The sequence below is a fragment of the Cebus imitator genome, unplaced genomic scaffold, assembly GCF_001604975.1.
Source record: "Cebus imitator isolate Cc_AM_T3 unplaced genomic scaffold, Cebus_imitator-1.0 Scaffold74, whole genome shotgun sequence".
NCBI lineage: Eukaryota > Metazoa > Chordata > Mammalia > Primates > Cebidae > Cebus > Cebus imitator.
The window spans coordinates 5,684,472-5,698,087 of NW_016107389.1; the positions used below are offsets into that span (position 1 = coordinate 5,684,472).

The 13,616-nt window shown below is 48.4% G+C and overlaps 1 protein-coding gene across 1 annotated transcript in view; it reads left to right on the forward strand.

Annotated features, from left to right (window-relative positions):
* LIPC (lipase C, hepatic type) overlaps positions 1–13,616 on the forward strand; it is a 183,825-nt gene that overhangs the window by 145,996 nt on the left and 24,213 nt on the right. The window contains exons 4-5 of the mRNA XM_037739739.1: positions 12,474–12,656; positions 13,208–13,325. Of these exons, the coding sequence (XP_037595667.1) occupies positions 12,474–12,656; positions 13,208–13,325 (301 nt within the window). The remainder of the gene's footprint in view (positions 1–12,473; positions 12,657–13,207; positions 13,326–13,616) is intronic.

Genomic DNA, 13,616 nt, shown 5'->3' on the forward strand with positions numbered 1-13,616 from the left:
TCACCTCCTATTGTCTAGTTCTCCCCTCCTATTGTCTCGTTCTCCCCTCCAATTGTCTAGTTTTCCCCTCCTGTTGTCTTGTTCTACCCTCCTATTGTCTACTTCTCCCCTCCTCTTATCTATTTCTCCACTCCTATTTTCCAGCCCTCAATTCCTATTGTCCAGTTCTCCCCTCCTTTTTTCTAGTTCTCATGTCCTATTATCTAGTTCTCCCCTCCTGTTGTCTTGTTCTCCCATCCTTTTGTCTAGTTCTCCCCTCCTATTGTCTAGTTCTCCACTCCTATTGTCTACTTCTCCCCTCCTATTGTCTACTTCTCCCCTACTATAGTCCAGTACTCACCTCCTGTTGTCTAGTACTCCCCTCCTATTGTCTAGTTCTACCCTCCGATTGTCTAGTTCTTCCCACCGATTGTCTAGTTCTCCACTCCCATTGTCTTGTTCTCCCCTCCCATTGTCTAGTTCTCACCTCCCATTGTCTAGTTCACACCTCCTACTGTCTAGTTCTCACCTCCTATTGTCTAGCCCTCACCTCCTGTTGTCTAGCTCTCCCCTCCTTTTATCTAGTTCTACCCTTTTATTTTCAAGTCCTCCCCTCCGATTGTCTAGTCCTCCCCTCCTATTGTGAAGTTCTCCCCTCCCATTGTGTAGCCCTCACCCCTATTTACTAGTTCTCGCCTCCTATTGCCTAGTTCTCCCCTCCAATTGTCTAGTTCTCACCTCCCATTGTATAGCCTTCACCCCCTATTGTCTAGTTCTCCTTTCTTTTATCTAGTTCTCCTCTCCTATTGTGTAGCCCTCACCCCCTATTGTCTAGTTCTCACCTCATATTGTTTAGTTCTTTCCTCCTATTGTCTAGTTCTCCACTCCTATTGCCTAGTTCTCCCTCCAATTGTCTAGGTCTCACCCCCTATTATCTAGTTCTCACCTCCCATTGTGTCCCCCCACCCCCTATTGTCTAGTTTTCACCTCCTATTGTCTAGTTCTCACCTCCTATTGCATAGTTCTACCCTCCGATTGTCTAGTTCTCACCTCTGATGGTCTTGTTCTCCCCTCCTATTGTCTTGTTCTCCCCTTCTATTGTCTTGTTCTCCCATCCTATTGTCTATTTCTCCCCTCCCATTGTCTGCTTCTCACCTCCTGTTGTCTAGCCCTCACCTCCTGTTGTCTAGTTCTCCCCTCCTATTGTCTAGTTCTCCACTCCTATTGTCTTGTTCTCCCCTCCTATTGTCTAGTTCTCCCCTCCAATTGTCTAGTTCTCCCCTCCTGTTGCCTTGTTCTCCCCTCCTATTGTCTAGTTCTCCCCTCTTAATATCTATTTCTCCCCTCCTATTTTCCAGCCCTCAATTCCTATTGTCTAGTTCTCCCCTGCTATTGTCTAGTTCTCATCTCCTATTATCTAGTTCTCCCCTCCTGTTGTCTTGTTCTCCCATCCTTTTGTCTAGTTCTCCCCTCCTATTGTCTAGTTCTCCCCTCCTATTGTCTCATTCTCCACTCCTATTGTCTACTTCTCCCCTCCTGTTGTCTACTTCTCCCCTCCTATAGTCCAGTTCTCACCTCCTGTTGTCTTGTTCTTCCCTCCAATTGTCTAGTTCTCCCCTCAGATTGTCTAGTTCTCCCCTCCAATTGTGTAGTTCTCACCTCCTATTTTCTTGTTCTCCCTTCCTATTGTCTAGTTCTCCCCTCCCATTTTCTAGTTCTCCCCTCCTATTGTCTAGTCCTCCCCTCCCATTGTCTAGTTCTCACCTCCCATTCTGTAACCCTCACCTCCTATTGTCTAGTTCTCCCCTCCCATTGTCTAGTTCTCACCTCCCATTGTTTAGTCTTCACCCCCTATTGTCTAGTTCTCACCTCCTATTCTCTAGTTCTCACCACCAATTGTCTAGTTCTCACCTCCGATTGTCTAATTCTCACCTCTGATTGTCTTGTTCTCCCCTCCTATTGTCTTGTTCGCCCATCCTATTGTCTACTTCTCCCCTCCCATTGTCTAATTCTCACCTCCTACTGTCTAGTTCTCACCTCCTATTGTCTAGCCCTCACCTCCTATTGTGTAGTTCTCCCCTCCTATTGTCTAGTTCTATCCTCCTATCGTCGTGTTCTCCCCTCCTATTGTCTTGTTCTCCCCTCCTATTGTCTAGTCCTCCCCTCCTATTGTCTAGTTCTCCACTCCTATTCTCTAGTTCTCGCCTCCGATTGTCTCCTTCTGCCCTCTGATTGTGTAGTTCTCACCTTCCATAGTGTAGCCCTAATCCCCTATTGTCTAGTTCACACTCCCTATTCTCTAGCCCTCACTTGCTATTGTCTAGCCTTCACCCCCTATTGTCCAGTTCTCCCTTCCCATTGTCTTGTTCTCCCCTCCCATTGTGTAGTCCGCACCCCCTATTGTCTAGTTCTCCCCTCATATTGTCTAGTTCTCACATCGTATTGTCTAGTTCTCCCCTCCTATTGCCTATTCCTCCCCTCCTACTGTCTTGTTCTCCCCTTCTATTGTCTAGTTCTCCCCTCCCATTGTCTAGTTCTCACCTCCCATTGTCTATTTCTCACCTCCCATTGTGTAGCCCTCACCCCCTATTGTCTAGTTCTCCCTTCATATTGTCTGGTTCTCACCTCCTATTGTCTAGTTCTCACCTCCTATTGTGTAGTTCTCACCTCCTATTGCCTAGTTCTAGCCTCCTGTTGTCTTGTTCTCCCCTCCTATTGTCTTGTTCTCCCCTCCTATTGTCTTGTTTTCCTCTCCTATTGTCAATTTCTCCCCTCCTTTTGTCAAGTTCTCCCCTATTGTCCTGTTCTCCCCTCCGATTTTCTAGTTCTCACCTCCAATTGTCTAGTCCTCCCCTACTGTTGTCTAGTTCTCCCCTCCTGTTGTATAGTCCTCCCCTCCTATTTTCTAGTTCTCCCCTCCCATTGTGTAGCCCTGACCCCCTATTGTCTAGTTCTCACCTCCTATTGTCTAGTTCTCACCTCCTGTTGTCTAGTTCTCACTTCCTATTGCCTAGTTCTCCCCTCCCATTGTCTAGTTATCCCTCCCATTGTCTAGTTCTCACCTCCCATTGTGTAGCCCTCACCTCCTCTTGTCTAGTTCTCCCCTCCTATTGTCTCGTTCTCCCCTCCTATTGTCTAGTTCTCCCCTCCTATTGTCTCGTTCTCCCCTCCTATTGTCTAGTTCTCCCCTCCTATTGTCTCATTCTCCCCTCCTATTGTCTAGTTCTCACCTCCTATTGTCTAGCCCTCACCTCCTACTGTCTAGTGCTTGCCTCCTGTTGTCTAGTGCTCCCCTCCTGTTGCCTAGTTCTCCCCTCCTAATGTCTAGTTCTCCCCTCATATTGTCTAGTTCTCCCCTCCAGTTTTCTAGTTCTCACCTTCGGTTTTCTAGTTCTCTCCTCCTATTGTCTAGTTCTCCCCTCCTATTGTCCAGTTCTCACCTCCTATTGTCTAGTTCTTGTCTCCTATTGTCTGGTTCTTGCCTCCTATTGCCTTGTTTTCACCTCCTCTTGTCTAGTTCTCCCCTCCTATTGTCTCGTTCTCCCCTCCTATTGTCTAGTTCTCACCCCCATTGTCTAGCCTTTACCCCCATTGTCTAGTTCTTACCTCCTGTTGTCTAGCCCTCACCTCCTATTGTCTAGCCCTCACCCCCTATTGTCTAGTTCTCCCCTCCTGTGATCTAGTCCTCAGCTCCTATTGTCTAGTCCTCAGCTCCTATTGTCTAGCCCTTACCTCCAATTGTCTTGCTCTCACCTCCTATTGTCTAGCCCTCACCCCCTATTGTGTAGTTCTCACCTCCTCTTGTCTAGCCATCACCTCCTATTGTCTAGTTCTCCCCTCCTATTGTCTAGTTCTCCCCTCCTATTGTCTAGTTCTCCCCTCCTATTGTCTTGTTCTCCCCTCCTATTGTCTAGTCCTCCCCTCCGATTGTCTAGTTCTCCCCTCCGGTTGTCTAGTTCTCACCTCCTATTGTCTAGCTCTCACCTCCTATTGTCTAGTTCTCCTATCCTATTGTCTAGTTCTACCCTCCTATTGTCTAGCCACCCCCTCCTATTGTCTAGTCCTCCCCTTCTATTGTCTAGTCCTCCCCTCCTATTATCTAGTTCTCCCCTCCGATTGTCTAGTTCTCACCTCCGATTGTCTAGTTCTCACCTCCGATAGTGTAGCCCTCACCCCCTATTGTCTAGATCTCACTCCCTATTGTCGAGCCCTCACACCTTATTGTCTGGCCCTCACCCCCTATTGTCTAGTTCTCACCTCCTATTGTCTAGTTCTCCTTTTCTATTGTCTAGTTCTTCCCTCCGATTGTCTGATTCTCCCCTCCAGATCTCTAGTTCCCCCCTCTGATTGTCTGGTTCTCCCCTCCGATTGTCTAGTTCTCACTTCCGATTGTCTAGTTCTCACCTCCAATTCTCTAGTTCTCACCTCCCATTGTGTAGCCCTCACCCCCTTTGTCTAGTTCTCTCCTCCTATTGTCTATTTCTCCACTCCTATTGTCTAGTTCTCCCCTCCGATTGTCTAGTTCTCACCTCTCATTTTCTATTTCTCACTTACCATTGTGAAGCCGTCACCCCCTATTGTCTAGTTCTCACCTCCTATTGTCTAGTTCTCACCTCCTGTTTTCTAGTTCTCCCCTCCTATTGTCTTGTGCTCACCTCCTATTGTCTAATTCTCCCCTCCTATTTTCTAGTTCTTCACTCCTATAGTCTACTTCTTCCCACCTATGGTCTGATTCTCACCTCCGATTGTCTAGTTCTCCCCTCCGATTGTCTTGTTCTCCCCTCCGATTGTCTAGTTCTTTCCTCCTATTGTCTGGTTCTCACCTCCTATTGTCTAGTACTCCCGTCCTATTGTCTATTTCTACCCTCCGATTGTCCAGTTCTACCCTCCAATTGTCTAGTTCTCCACTCCTATTGTCTTGTTCTTCCCTCCTATTATCTAGCTCTACCCTTTTATTGTCTAGTCCTTCCCTCCGATTGTCTAGTCCTCCCCTCCTATGGTTACTCCTCCCCTCCTATTGTGTAGTTCTCCCCTCCCATTGTGTAGCCCTCACCCCCTATTGTCTAGTTCTCACCTCATATTGCCTAGTTCTCCCCTCCCATTGCCTAGTCCTTCCATCCTATTGTCTAGTCCTCCCCTCCTATTGTCGTTCTCACCTCCCATATTGTATAGCCCTCACCCCATATTGTCTAATTCTCACCTCATATTGTCTAGTTCTCCCCTCTTATTGTCTTGTTCTCCCCTCCAATTGTCTAGTTCTCCCCTCCTATTGTCTTGTTCTCCCCTCCTACTGTCTAGTTCTCCCCTCCAATTGTCTAGTTCTCACATCCTACTGTCTAGTTCTCACCTCCTACTGTCTAGTCCTACCCTCTTATTGTCTAGTTCTCCCCTCCTATTGTCTAGTCCTCCTCACATATTGTCTAGTTCTCCCCTCCAATTGTGTAGCCCTCACTCCCATTGTCTAGTTCTCACCTCCCATTGTGTAGCCCTCACCCCCTATTGTCTAGTTCTCCCTTCATATTGTCTAGTTCTCACCTCCTATTGTCTAGTTCTCACCTCCTATTGCCTAGTTCTCCCCTCCTATTGTCAAGTTCTCCCTCCTATTGTCAAGTTCTCCCTCCTATTTTCAAGTTCTCCCCTATTGTCTTCTTCTCCCCTCTTATTTTCTAGTTCTCACCTCCAATTGTCTAGTCCTCCCCTCCTGTTGTCTAGTTCTCCCCTCCTTTTCTATAGTCCTCCCCTCCTATTTTCTAGTTCTCCCCTCCCCTTGTGTAGCCCTGACCCCCTATTTTCTAGTTCTCACCTCCTATTGCCTAGTTCTCCCCTCCCATTGTCTAGTTATCCCTCCCATTGCCTAGTCCTCCCCTCCCATTGTCTAGTTCCCTCCCATTGTCTAGTTCTCACCTCCCATTGTGTATCCCTCACCCCCATTGTCTAGTTTTTGCCTCCTATTGTCTAGTTCTCGCCTCCTATTTTCTAGTTCTCGCCTCCTATTGTCTCGTTTTCGCCTCCACTTGTCTAGTTCTCCCCTCCTATTGTCTTGTTCTCCCCTCCTATTGTCTAGTTCTCACCTCCTATTGTCTAGTTCTCACCTCACATTGTGTAGCCCTCACCCCCTATTGTCTAGTTCTCCCGTCCTATTGTCTAGTTCTCCCGTCCTATTGTCTAGCCCTCACCTCCCATTGTCTAGTTCTTACCTCTCATTATCTATTTCTCACCTCCCATTGTGTAGCCCTCACCCCCTATAATCTAGTTCTCACCTCATATTGTCTAGTTCTCACCTGGTACTGTCTAGTTCTCCCTCCTACAGCCTAGTTCTCCCCTCCCATTGTCTTGTTCTCCCCTCCCATTGTCTTGTTCTCCCCTCTCATTGTCTAGTTCTCCCCTCCCATTGTCTAGTTCTTACCTCTCATTGTGTAGCCCTTACCCCCTATTGTCTAGTTCTCACTTCCTATTGTCTGGTTCTCACCTCCTATGGTCTAGTTCTCCCCTCCTATTGCCTAGTTCTCCCCTCCTATTGTCTTGCTCTCCCCTCCTATTGTCAAGTTCTCCCCTCCTATTATCAAGTTCTCCCCTCAGATTGTCTTTTTCTCCCCATCGATTGTCTAGCTCTCACCACCAATTGTCTAGTCCTCCCATCCTATTGTCTAGTTCTCCCCTCCTATTGTCTAGTTCTCCCCTTCCATTAAGTAGCCCTGACCCCTATTGTCTAGTTCTCCCCTCCTATTATCTAGTTCTTACCTCCTATTGTCTTGTTCTCTCCGCCAATTATCTAGTTCTCCCCTCCTATTTTCTTGTTCTCCCCTCCGATTGTCTAGTTCCCCCCTCCTCTTGTCTTGTTCTCGCCTCCTATTGTCTAGTTCTCCCTCCTATTGTCTAGTTCTCCTCTATTTTCTAGTTCTCCCATCCTATTGTCTAGTTCTCCCCTCCCATTGTCTAGTTCTCCCCTCCCATTGTCTAGTTCTCACCTCCCATTGTGTAGCCCTCACCCTGTATTGTCTAGTTCTCCCCTCATATTGTCTAGTTCTCCCCCCTATTGTCTTGTTCTCCGCTCTGATTGTCTAGTCCTCACCTCCTATTGTCTAGTTCTCCCCTCCTATTGTCTAGTTCTCTCCTCCTATTGTCTAGTCCTCCCCTCCTATTGTCTAGTTCTCACCTCCTATTGTCTAGTCCTCCACTCCTATTGTCTAGTTCTCCCCTCCGATTGTCTTGTTCTCCCCTCCGATTGTCTAGTTCTCACCTCCTATTGTCTAGTCCTCCAGTCCTATTGTCTAGTTCTCCACTCCTATTCTCTAGTTCTCACCTTCTATTGTCTAGCTCTCCCCTCTGATTGTCTAGTTCTCACCTCCCATAGTGTAGCCCTCACCCCCTATTGTCTAGTTCTCACCTACTATTGACTAGTTCTCACCTCCAATTGCCTAGTTCTCCCCTCCTATTGTCTAGCCCTCAATTCCTTTTGTCTAGTTCTCCCCTCCTATTGTCTAGCTCTCATCTCCTATTATCTAGTTCTCCCCTGCTGTGGTCTTGTTCTCCCCTCCTATTGTCTAGTTCTCCCCTCTGATTATCTGGTTCTCCCCTCCTATTGTCAACTTCTCCCCTCCTATAGTCCAGTTCTCACCTCCTATTGTCTAGTTCTCCCCTCCTATTGTCTAGTTCTTACCTCCTATTGTCTAGCCCTCACCTCCTATTGTCTAGTTCTCCCATCCCATTGTTTGGTTCTACCCTCCTATTGTCTAGTCATCCCCTCCTATTGTCTAGTCCTCCCCTCCTATTGTCTAGTTCTCCCCTCCTATTATCTATTTCTCTCCTCCTGTTTTTCAGCCCTCAATTCCTACTGTCTAGTTCTCCCCTCCTATTGTCTGGTTCTCACCTCCTATTATCTACTTTTCCCCTCCTGTTGTCTTCTTCTCCCGTCCTTTTATCTAGTTCTGCTCTCCGATTGTCTAGTTCTCCCCTCCTATTGTCTACTTCTCCCCTCCTATAGTCCATTTCTCACCTCCTGTTGTCTTGTTCTCCCCTCTGATTGTCTATTTCTCCCCTCCAATTGTCTAGTTGTCCGCTCCGATTGTGTAGTTCTCATCTCCTATTGTCTTGTTCTCCCCTCCTATTTTTTTGTTCTCCCCTCCTATTGTTTAGTTCTCCCCTCCCATTGTCTAGTTCTCACCTTCTACTGTCTAATTCTCACCTCCTATTATCTAGCCCTCACCTCGTATCGTCTAGTTCTCCCCTCCTATTGTCTAGTCCTACCCTTTTATTGTCTAGTCCTCCCCTCCGATTGTCTAGTCCTGCCCTCGTATTGTCCACTTCTCCCCTCCTATTGTCTAGTTGTCCTCTCCCATTGTGTAGCCCTCACCCCCTATTGTCTAGTTCTCCCCTCCTATTGTGTAGATCTCCCCTCCTATTGTCTACTTCTCCCCTCCAATTGTCTAGTTCTCACCCCCTCTACTCTAGTTCTCACCTCCCATTGCGTCGCCCTCACCCCCTATTGCCTAGTTCTCCCCTCCCATTGTCTAGTTCTCCCCTCCCATTGTCTAGTTCTTCCCTCCTATTGTCTAGTCCTCCCCGCCTATTGTGTAGTTCTCCCCTCCCATTGTCTAGCTCTCACCTCCCATTGTGTAGCACTCACCCCCTATTGTCTAGTTCTCCCCTCCCATTGTCTAGCTCTCACCTCCCATTGTGTAGCACTCACCCCCTATTGTCTAGTTCTCACCTCTTATTGTCTAGTTCTCCCCTCCTATTGTCTTGTTCTCCCCTCCCATTGTCTAGTTCTCCCCTCCCATTGTCTAGTTCTCCCCTCCCATTGTCTAGTTCTCCCCTCCCATTGTCTAGTTCTCCCCTCCTATTCTCTTGTCCTCCCCTCTGATTATCTAGCTCTCACCTCCCATTTTCTAGTCCTCCCCTCCTATTGTCTACTTCTCTCCTCCTATTGTCCAGTCCTCCCCTCCTATTCTCTAGTTCTCTCCTTGCATTGTGTAGCCCTTGCCTTCTATAGTCTAGTTCTCACCTCCTATTGTCTAGTTCTCCCCTCCTATTGTCTAGTTCTACCCTCCTGTTGTCTAGTCCTCCCCTCATATTGTCTAGTTCTCCCCTCCCATTGTGTAGCCCTCACCCCCTTTTGTCTATTTCTCACCTCATATTGTCTAGTTCTCCCTTTCTATTGTCTAGTTCTCCCCTCCTATTGTCTTGTTCTCCCATCCTGTTGTCTAGTTCTCCCCTCCTATTGTCTAGTTTTCCCCTCCTATTGTCTAGTTGTCACTCCCTATTGTCTAGCTCTCACATCCTATTATCTAGCCCTCACCCCCTATTGTCTAGTTTGCCCCTCCTATTGTCTAGTTCTCCCCTCCTATTGTCTAGTTCTCCCCTCGTATTGTCTAGCCATCACCTCCTATTGTCTAGTTCTCCCCTCCTATTGTCTCGTTCTCCCCTCCCATTGTGTAGTTCTCCCCTCCTATTGTCCTCCCCTCCGATTGTCTAGCTCTCACCTCCTATTGTCTAGTCCTCCCCTCCTATTGTCTAGTTCTCCCCTCCCATTATGTAGCCCTCACCCCCTATTGTCTAGTTCTGACCTCATATTGTCTAGTTCTCCCCTTCCATTGTGTAGGTCTCCCCTCCTATTTCCTACTTCTCCCCTCCAATTGTCTACTTCTCACCCCCTCTAGTCTAGTTCTCACCCCCCATTGTGTCGCCCTCACCACCTATTTTCTAGTTCTCACCTCCTATTGCCTAGTTCTCACTTCCCATTGTCTAGTTCTCACCTCCCATTGCGTAGTTCTCCCCTCCCACTGTCTACTTCTTCTCTCCCATTGTCTCGTTCTCACCTCCCATTGTGTAGCCCTCACCCCCTATTGCCTTGTTCTCCCCTCCTATTGTCTAGTTCTCCCCTCCTATTGTCTCATCCTCCCCTCCTATTGTCTAGTTCTCTCCTCCCATTGTGTAGCCGTCGCCCTCTATAGTCTAGTTCTCACCTCCTATTGTCTCGCTCTCCCCTCCTATTGTCTTGTTCTCCCCTCCTATTGTCTAGTTCTCCCCTTCCATTGTCTAGTTCTCACCTCCTACTGTCTAGTTCTCATCTCCTATTGTCCAGTCCTCCCCTCCTGTTGTCTAGTCGTCCCCGCATATTGTCTAGTTCTCCCCTCCTGTTGTGTAGCCCTCACCCCATTGTCTAGTTCTCACCTCCTATTGTCTAGTTCTCCCTTCCTATTGTCTTGTTCTCCCCTCCGATTATCTAGTTCTCACCTCCTATTGTCTAGTCCTCCCCTCCTATTGTCTAGTTCTCCCCTCCTATTGTCCAGTCCTCCCCTCCTATTATCTAGTTCTCCCCTCCCATTATGTAGCCCTCACCCCCTATTGTCTAGTTCTCACCTCATATTGTCTAGTTCTCCCCTTCCATTGTGTAGGTCTCCCCTCCTATTTCCTACTTCTCCCCTCCAATTGTCTACTTCTCACCCCCTCTAGTCTAGTTCTCACCTCCCATTGTGTCGCCCTCACCACCTATTTTCTAGTTCTCACCTCCTATTGCCTAGTTCTCACTTCCCATTGTCTAGTTCTCACCTCCCATTGTGTAGTTCTCCCCTCCCACTGTCTAGTCCTCCCCTCCTATTGTCTAGTTCTCACCTCCTATTGTCTAGCCCTCACCTCCTACTGTGTCTAGTTCTCACCTCCTGTTGTCTAGTGCTCCCTTCCTGTTGCCTAGTTCTCCCCTCCTACTGTCTAGTTCTCCCCTCATATTGTCTAGTTCTCCCCTCCAATTGTCTAGTTCTTACCTCCGATTGTCTAGTTCTCCCCTCCCCTTGTCTAGTTCTCACCTCCCATTGTGTAGCCCTCACCTCCTATTGTCTAGCCCTCACCCCCTGTTGTATAGTTCTCCCCTTCTGTGATCTAGTCCTCAGCTCCTATTGTCTAGCCCTCACCTCCTATTGTCTTGCTCTCACCTCCTATTGTCTAGCCCTCACCCCCATTGTGTAGTTCTCCCCTCCTGTGATCTAGTCCTCAGCTCCTATTGTCTCGTTCTCCCCTCCTGTGATCTAGTCCTCAGCTCCTACTGTCTAGCCCTCACCTCCTATTGTCTAGCTCTCACCTCCTATTGTGTAGCCCTCACCCCCTGTTGTGTAGTTCTCACCTCCTATTGTCTAGCTCTAACCTCCTATTGGGTAGCCGTCACCTCCTATTGTCTAGTTCTCTCCTATTGTCTCGTTCTTTCCTGCTATTGTCTAGTTCTCACTTCCTGTTGTCTAGTTGTCACCCTCTATTGTCTAGCCCCCACCTCCTATTATCTAGTTCTCACCTCCTATTGTCTATCCCTCACCCCCTATTGTCTAGTTCTCACCTCCTACTGTCTCGTTCTCACCTCCTATTTTCTAGCCTTTACCTCCCCCAACATTTCTCCTCTCCCCTGACATACCATACTGCCCTTCCACGATGCTGTGCCTCTGCACACACTGTTCCTTCTGCCTGGAGTCCCCTAGACCTCACCACAACCACATTCACCTGCCCACCTGTATTTTGTTTTTTGTTTTGTTTTGTTGAGATATGGTCTCACTACGTTGCCCAGGCTGCAGGGCAGTGCAATCTCCACTGACTGCAGACTCGATCTAATAGGCTCAAGCCACCCAACCACCTCAGACTCTGGAATAGCTGGGACCACAGGCGCACACCATCACGCCTGACTAATTTTTATGTTTTTTGTAGAGATGGGGTTTCACCATGCTTCCCCAGGCTGTCTCAAACTCCTAGGCTCAAGCCATTCCCCTGCCTTGGCCTCCGAAAATGCTGGGATTACAAGCATGAGCCACTGTGCCTGGCCCCTATCCATATTCTTCTTAGTGGACTCCTATTGATCCCTTAAGGCCCAGCACAAATGTCTTTGTCAGTGAATCCATTAGGAGTGCCCTGAAAATTGGTTCTCAAACAAGGCACACACAGAACAATTCTCTGTAAACCTTTTTTAGCTACTACAGTGTCAGGCTCACAGTGCCCATCCTGCTAAGTGCAGCATCACCCAGTCTGCAGGGGCAGAGCCGGTGCTGTGGGTTTACGGCTGAGGTGGGGCAGCCTCACGGAGGAAGAGGAGGTGATGTTCAAATGCCCCTAAGGAATAGGTCAGGTTCCAGGATCTGATTTACACACATTTTTCCACTGTTTTAAGGTTTAGAAAGTCCCAAAGTAGGATAACAGTAAGATAATCATTCTTAGGCAGGGAACGTTTGGAAAAATCTGGAGGCATGTTTGGTTTTCAAAACCTGGGGCAGTGGGTGGGTGCTGCTGGCATCTAGTTGGTGAAGGCCAAGAACGTTGCTAAACGTCGTACAAAGCACAAGGCAGCCCCCACAGCAAGGAATTCTCTGGCGCAAAATGTCAACTATGCATGGCTGAGAAACCCTGTCGCAAGCCTGCCTCTTGCAGGGAAGGATCCAGCGTTATCCAAGAGCTGGAGAAGGAAGAAGTGTGAGCAGGGAGAGGAAACGAGTGTGACCCTGTCTCTGTCACCTCCTCAGGTGAATGGCATACTAGAAAACTGGATCTGGCAGCTGGTGGCCGCACTGAAGTCTCAGCTGGCGCAGCCAGTGAACGTGGGGCTGGTGGACTGGATCGCCCTGGCCCAAAACCACTACACCATTGCCGTCAGCAACACGCGCCTTGTGGGCAAGGAGGTCGCGGCTCTTCTCCGGTGGCTGGAGGTACCAACCTGTCCCATCCTTCCTTCACCTCCCTTTCCTCTTGTCCCTTCCTCTGAGGCTGAGTGAATTAAGCTGGTTTCCAACAGCAGCCCAGACAGGAGAAGCACGAACGCTCAGCTCAAAGGAATGAGAAGACCAAGACTGAGACCAGACCTCAGGGCTCTCTCAGACGCCTCCCTTGAACCCCTGTTTTGTGGAACCACCTTCTCCGCGCTCCTCATCCACAACCCCTCTTATGCTCACCCCTCAGGCACGCAAAGGGACCCAAATACACCCTGTAAGCTATCAGGTCCCCACACAAATGAGTGGGATGACTTCTGTAGGACGTTAGTGTCCAGGAAAAGACAGGCAGGCAGGAGGCAGCAGTCACCAGGTAAGGTCCCAGGTACCTGAGCCCCAGGAGAGTCAGCCAGGCAAGAGATGAGTTTCAGTTTGGAGTGTGAATAAGGTGCCTCATTTCTGAGCAGGCACGAAGAACAGGGCAGGTGCCAGAACGCACTGGACCACAAAAGGTATCTCTTCTCCTGCCCCATCCCCCTGCTGTCTTCCAGGAATCTGCTCAACTCTCTCGAAGCCATGTTCATCTAATTGGCTACAGCCTGGGTGCACATGTGTCAGGATTTGCCGGCAGTTCCATCGGGGGAACGCGCAAGATCGGGAGAATCACAGGTAACCATGCCTGATAACTCATGCTGCAATCTCCACTACACGGGGGCATCCAACAAGGACCTCCTTTTCCAACAGGCTCATCATTAAAATGTCCCGACTCTTTTTAAGATCAGAGCTCATAAGAGGACTTACAACATTCTCTCAAACATGACCAGTGTCATGGACTCCTGTTCCACAGAATTCAGAGCAAATTACAACCTCAACTCAAACAAATGTCTCATGTAGATGCGCCAGATGGGACTAAAACATGGACTCTTCTAGCAAGAAGGTCTTTTTTTTTTTTTTTTTTTT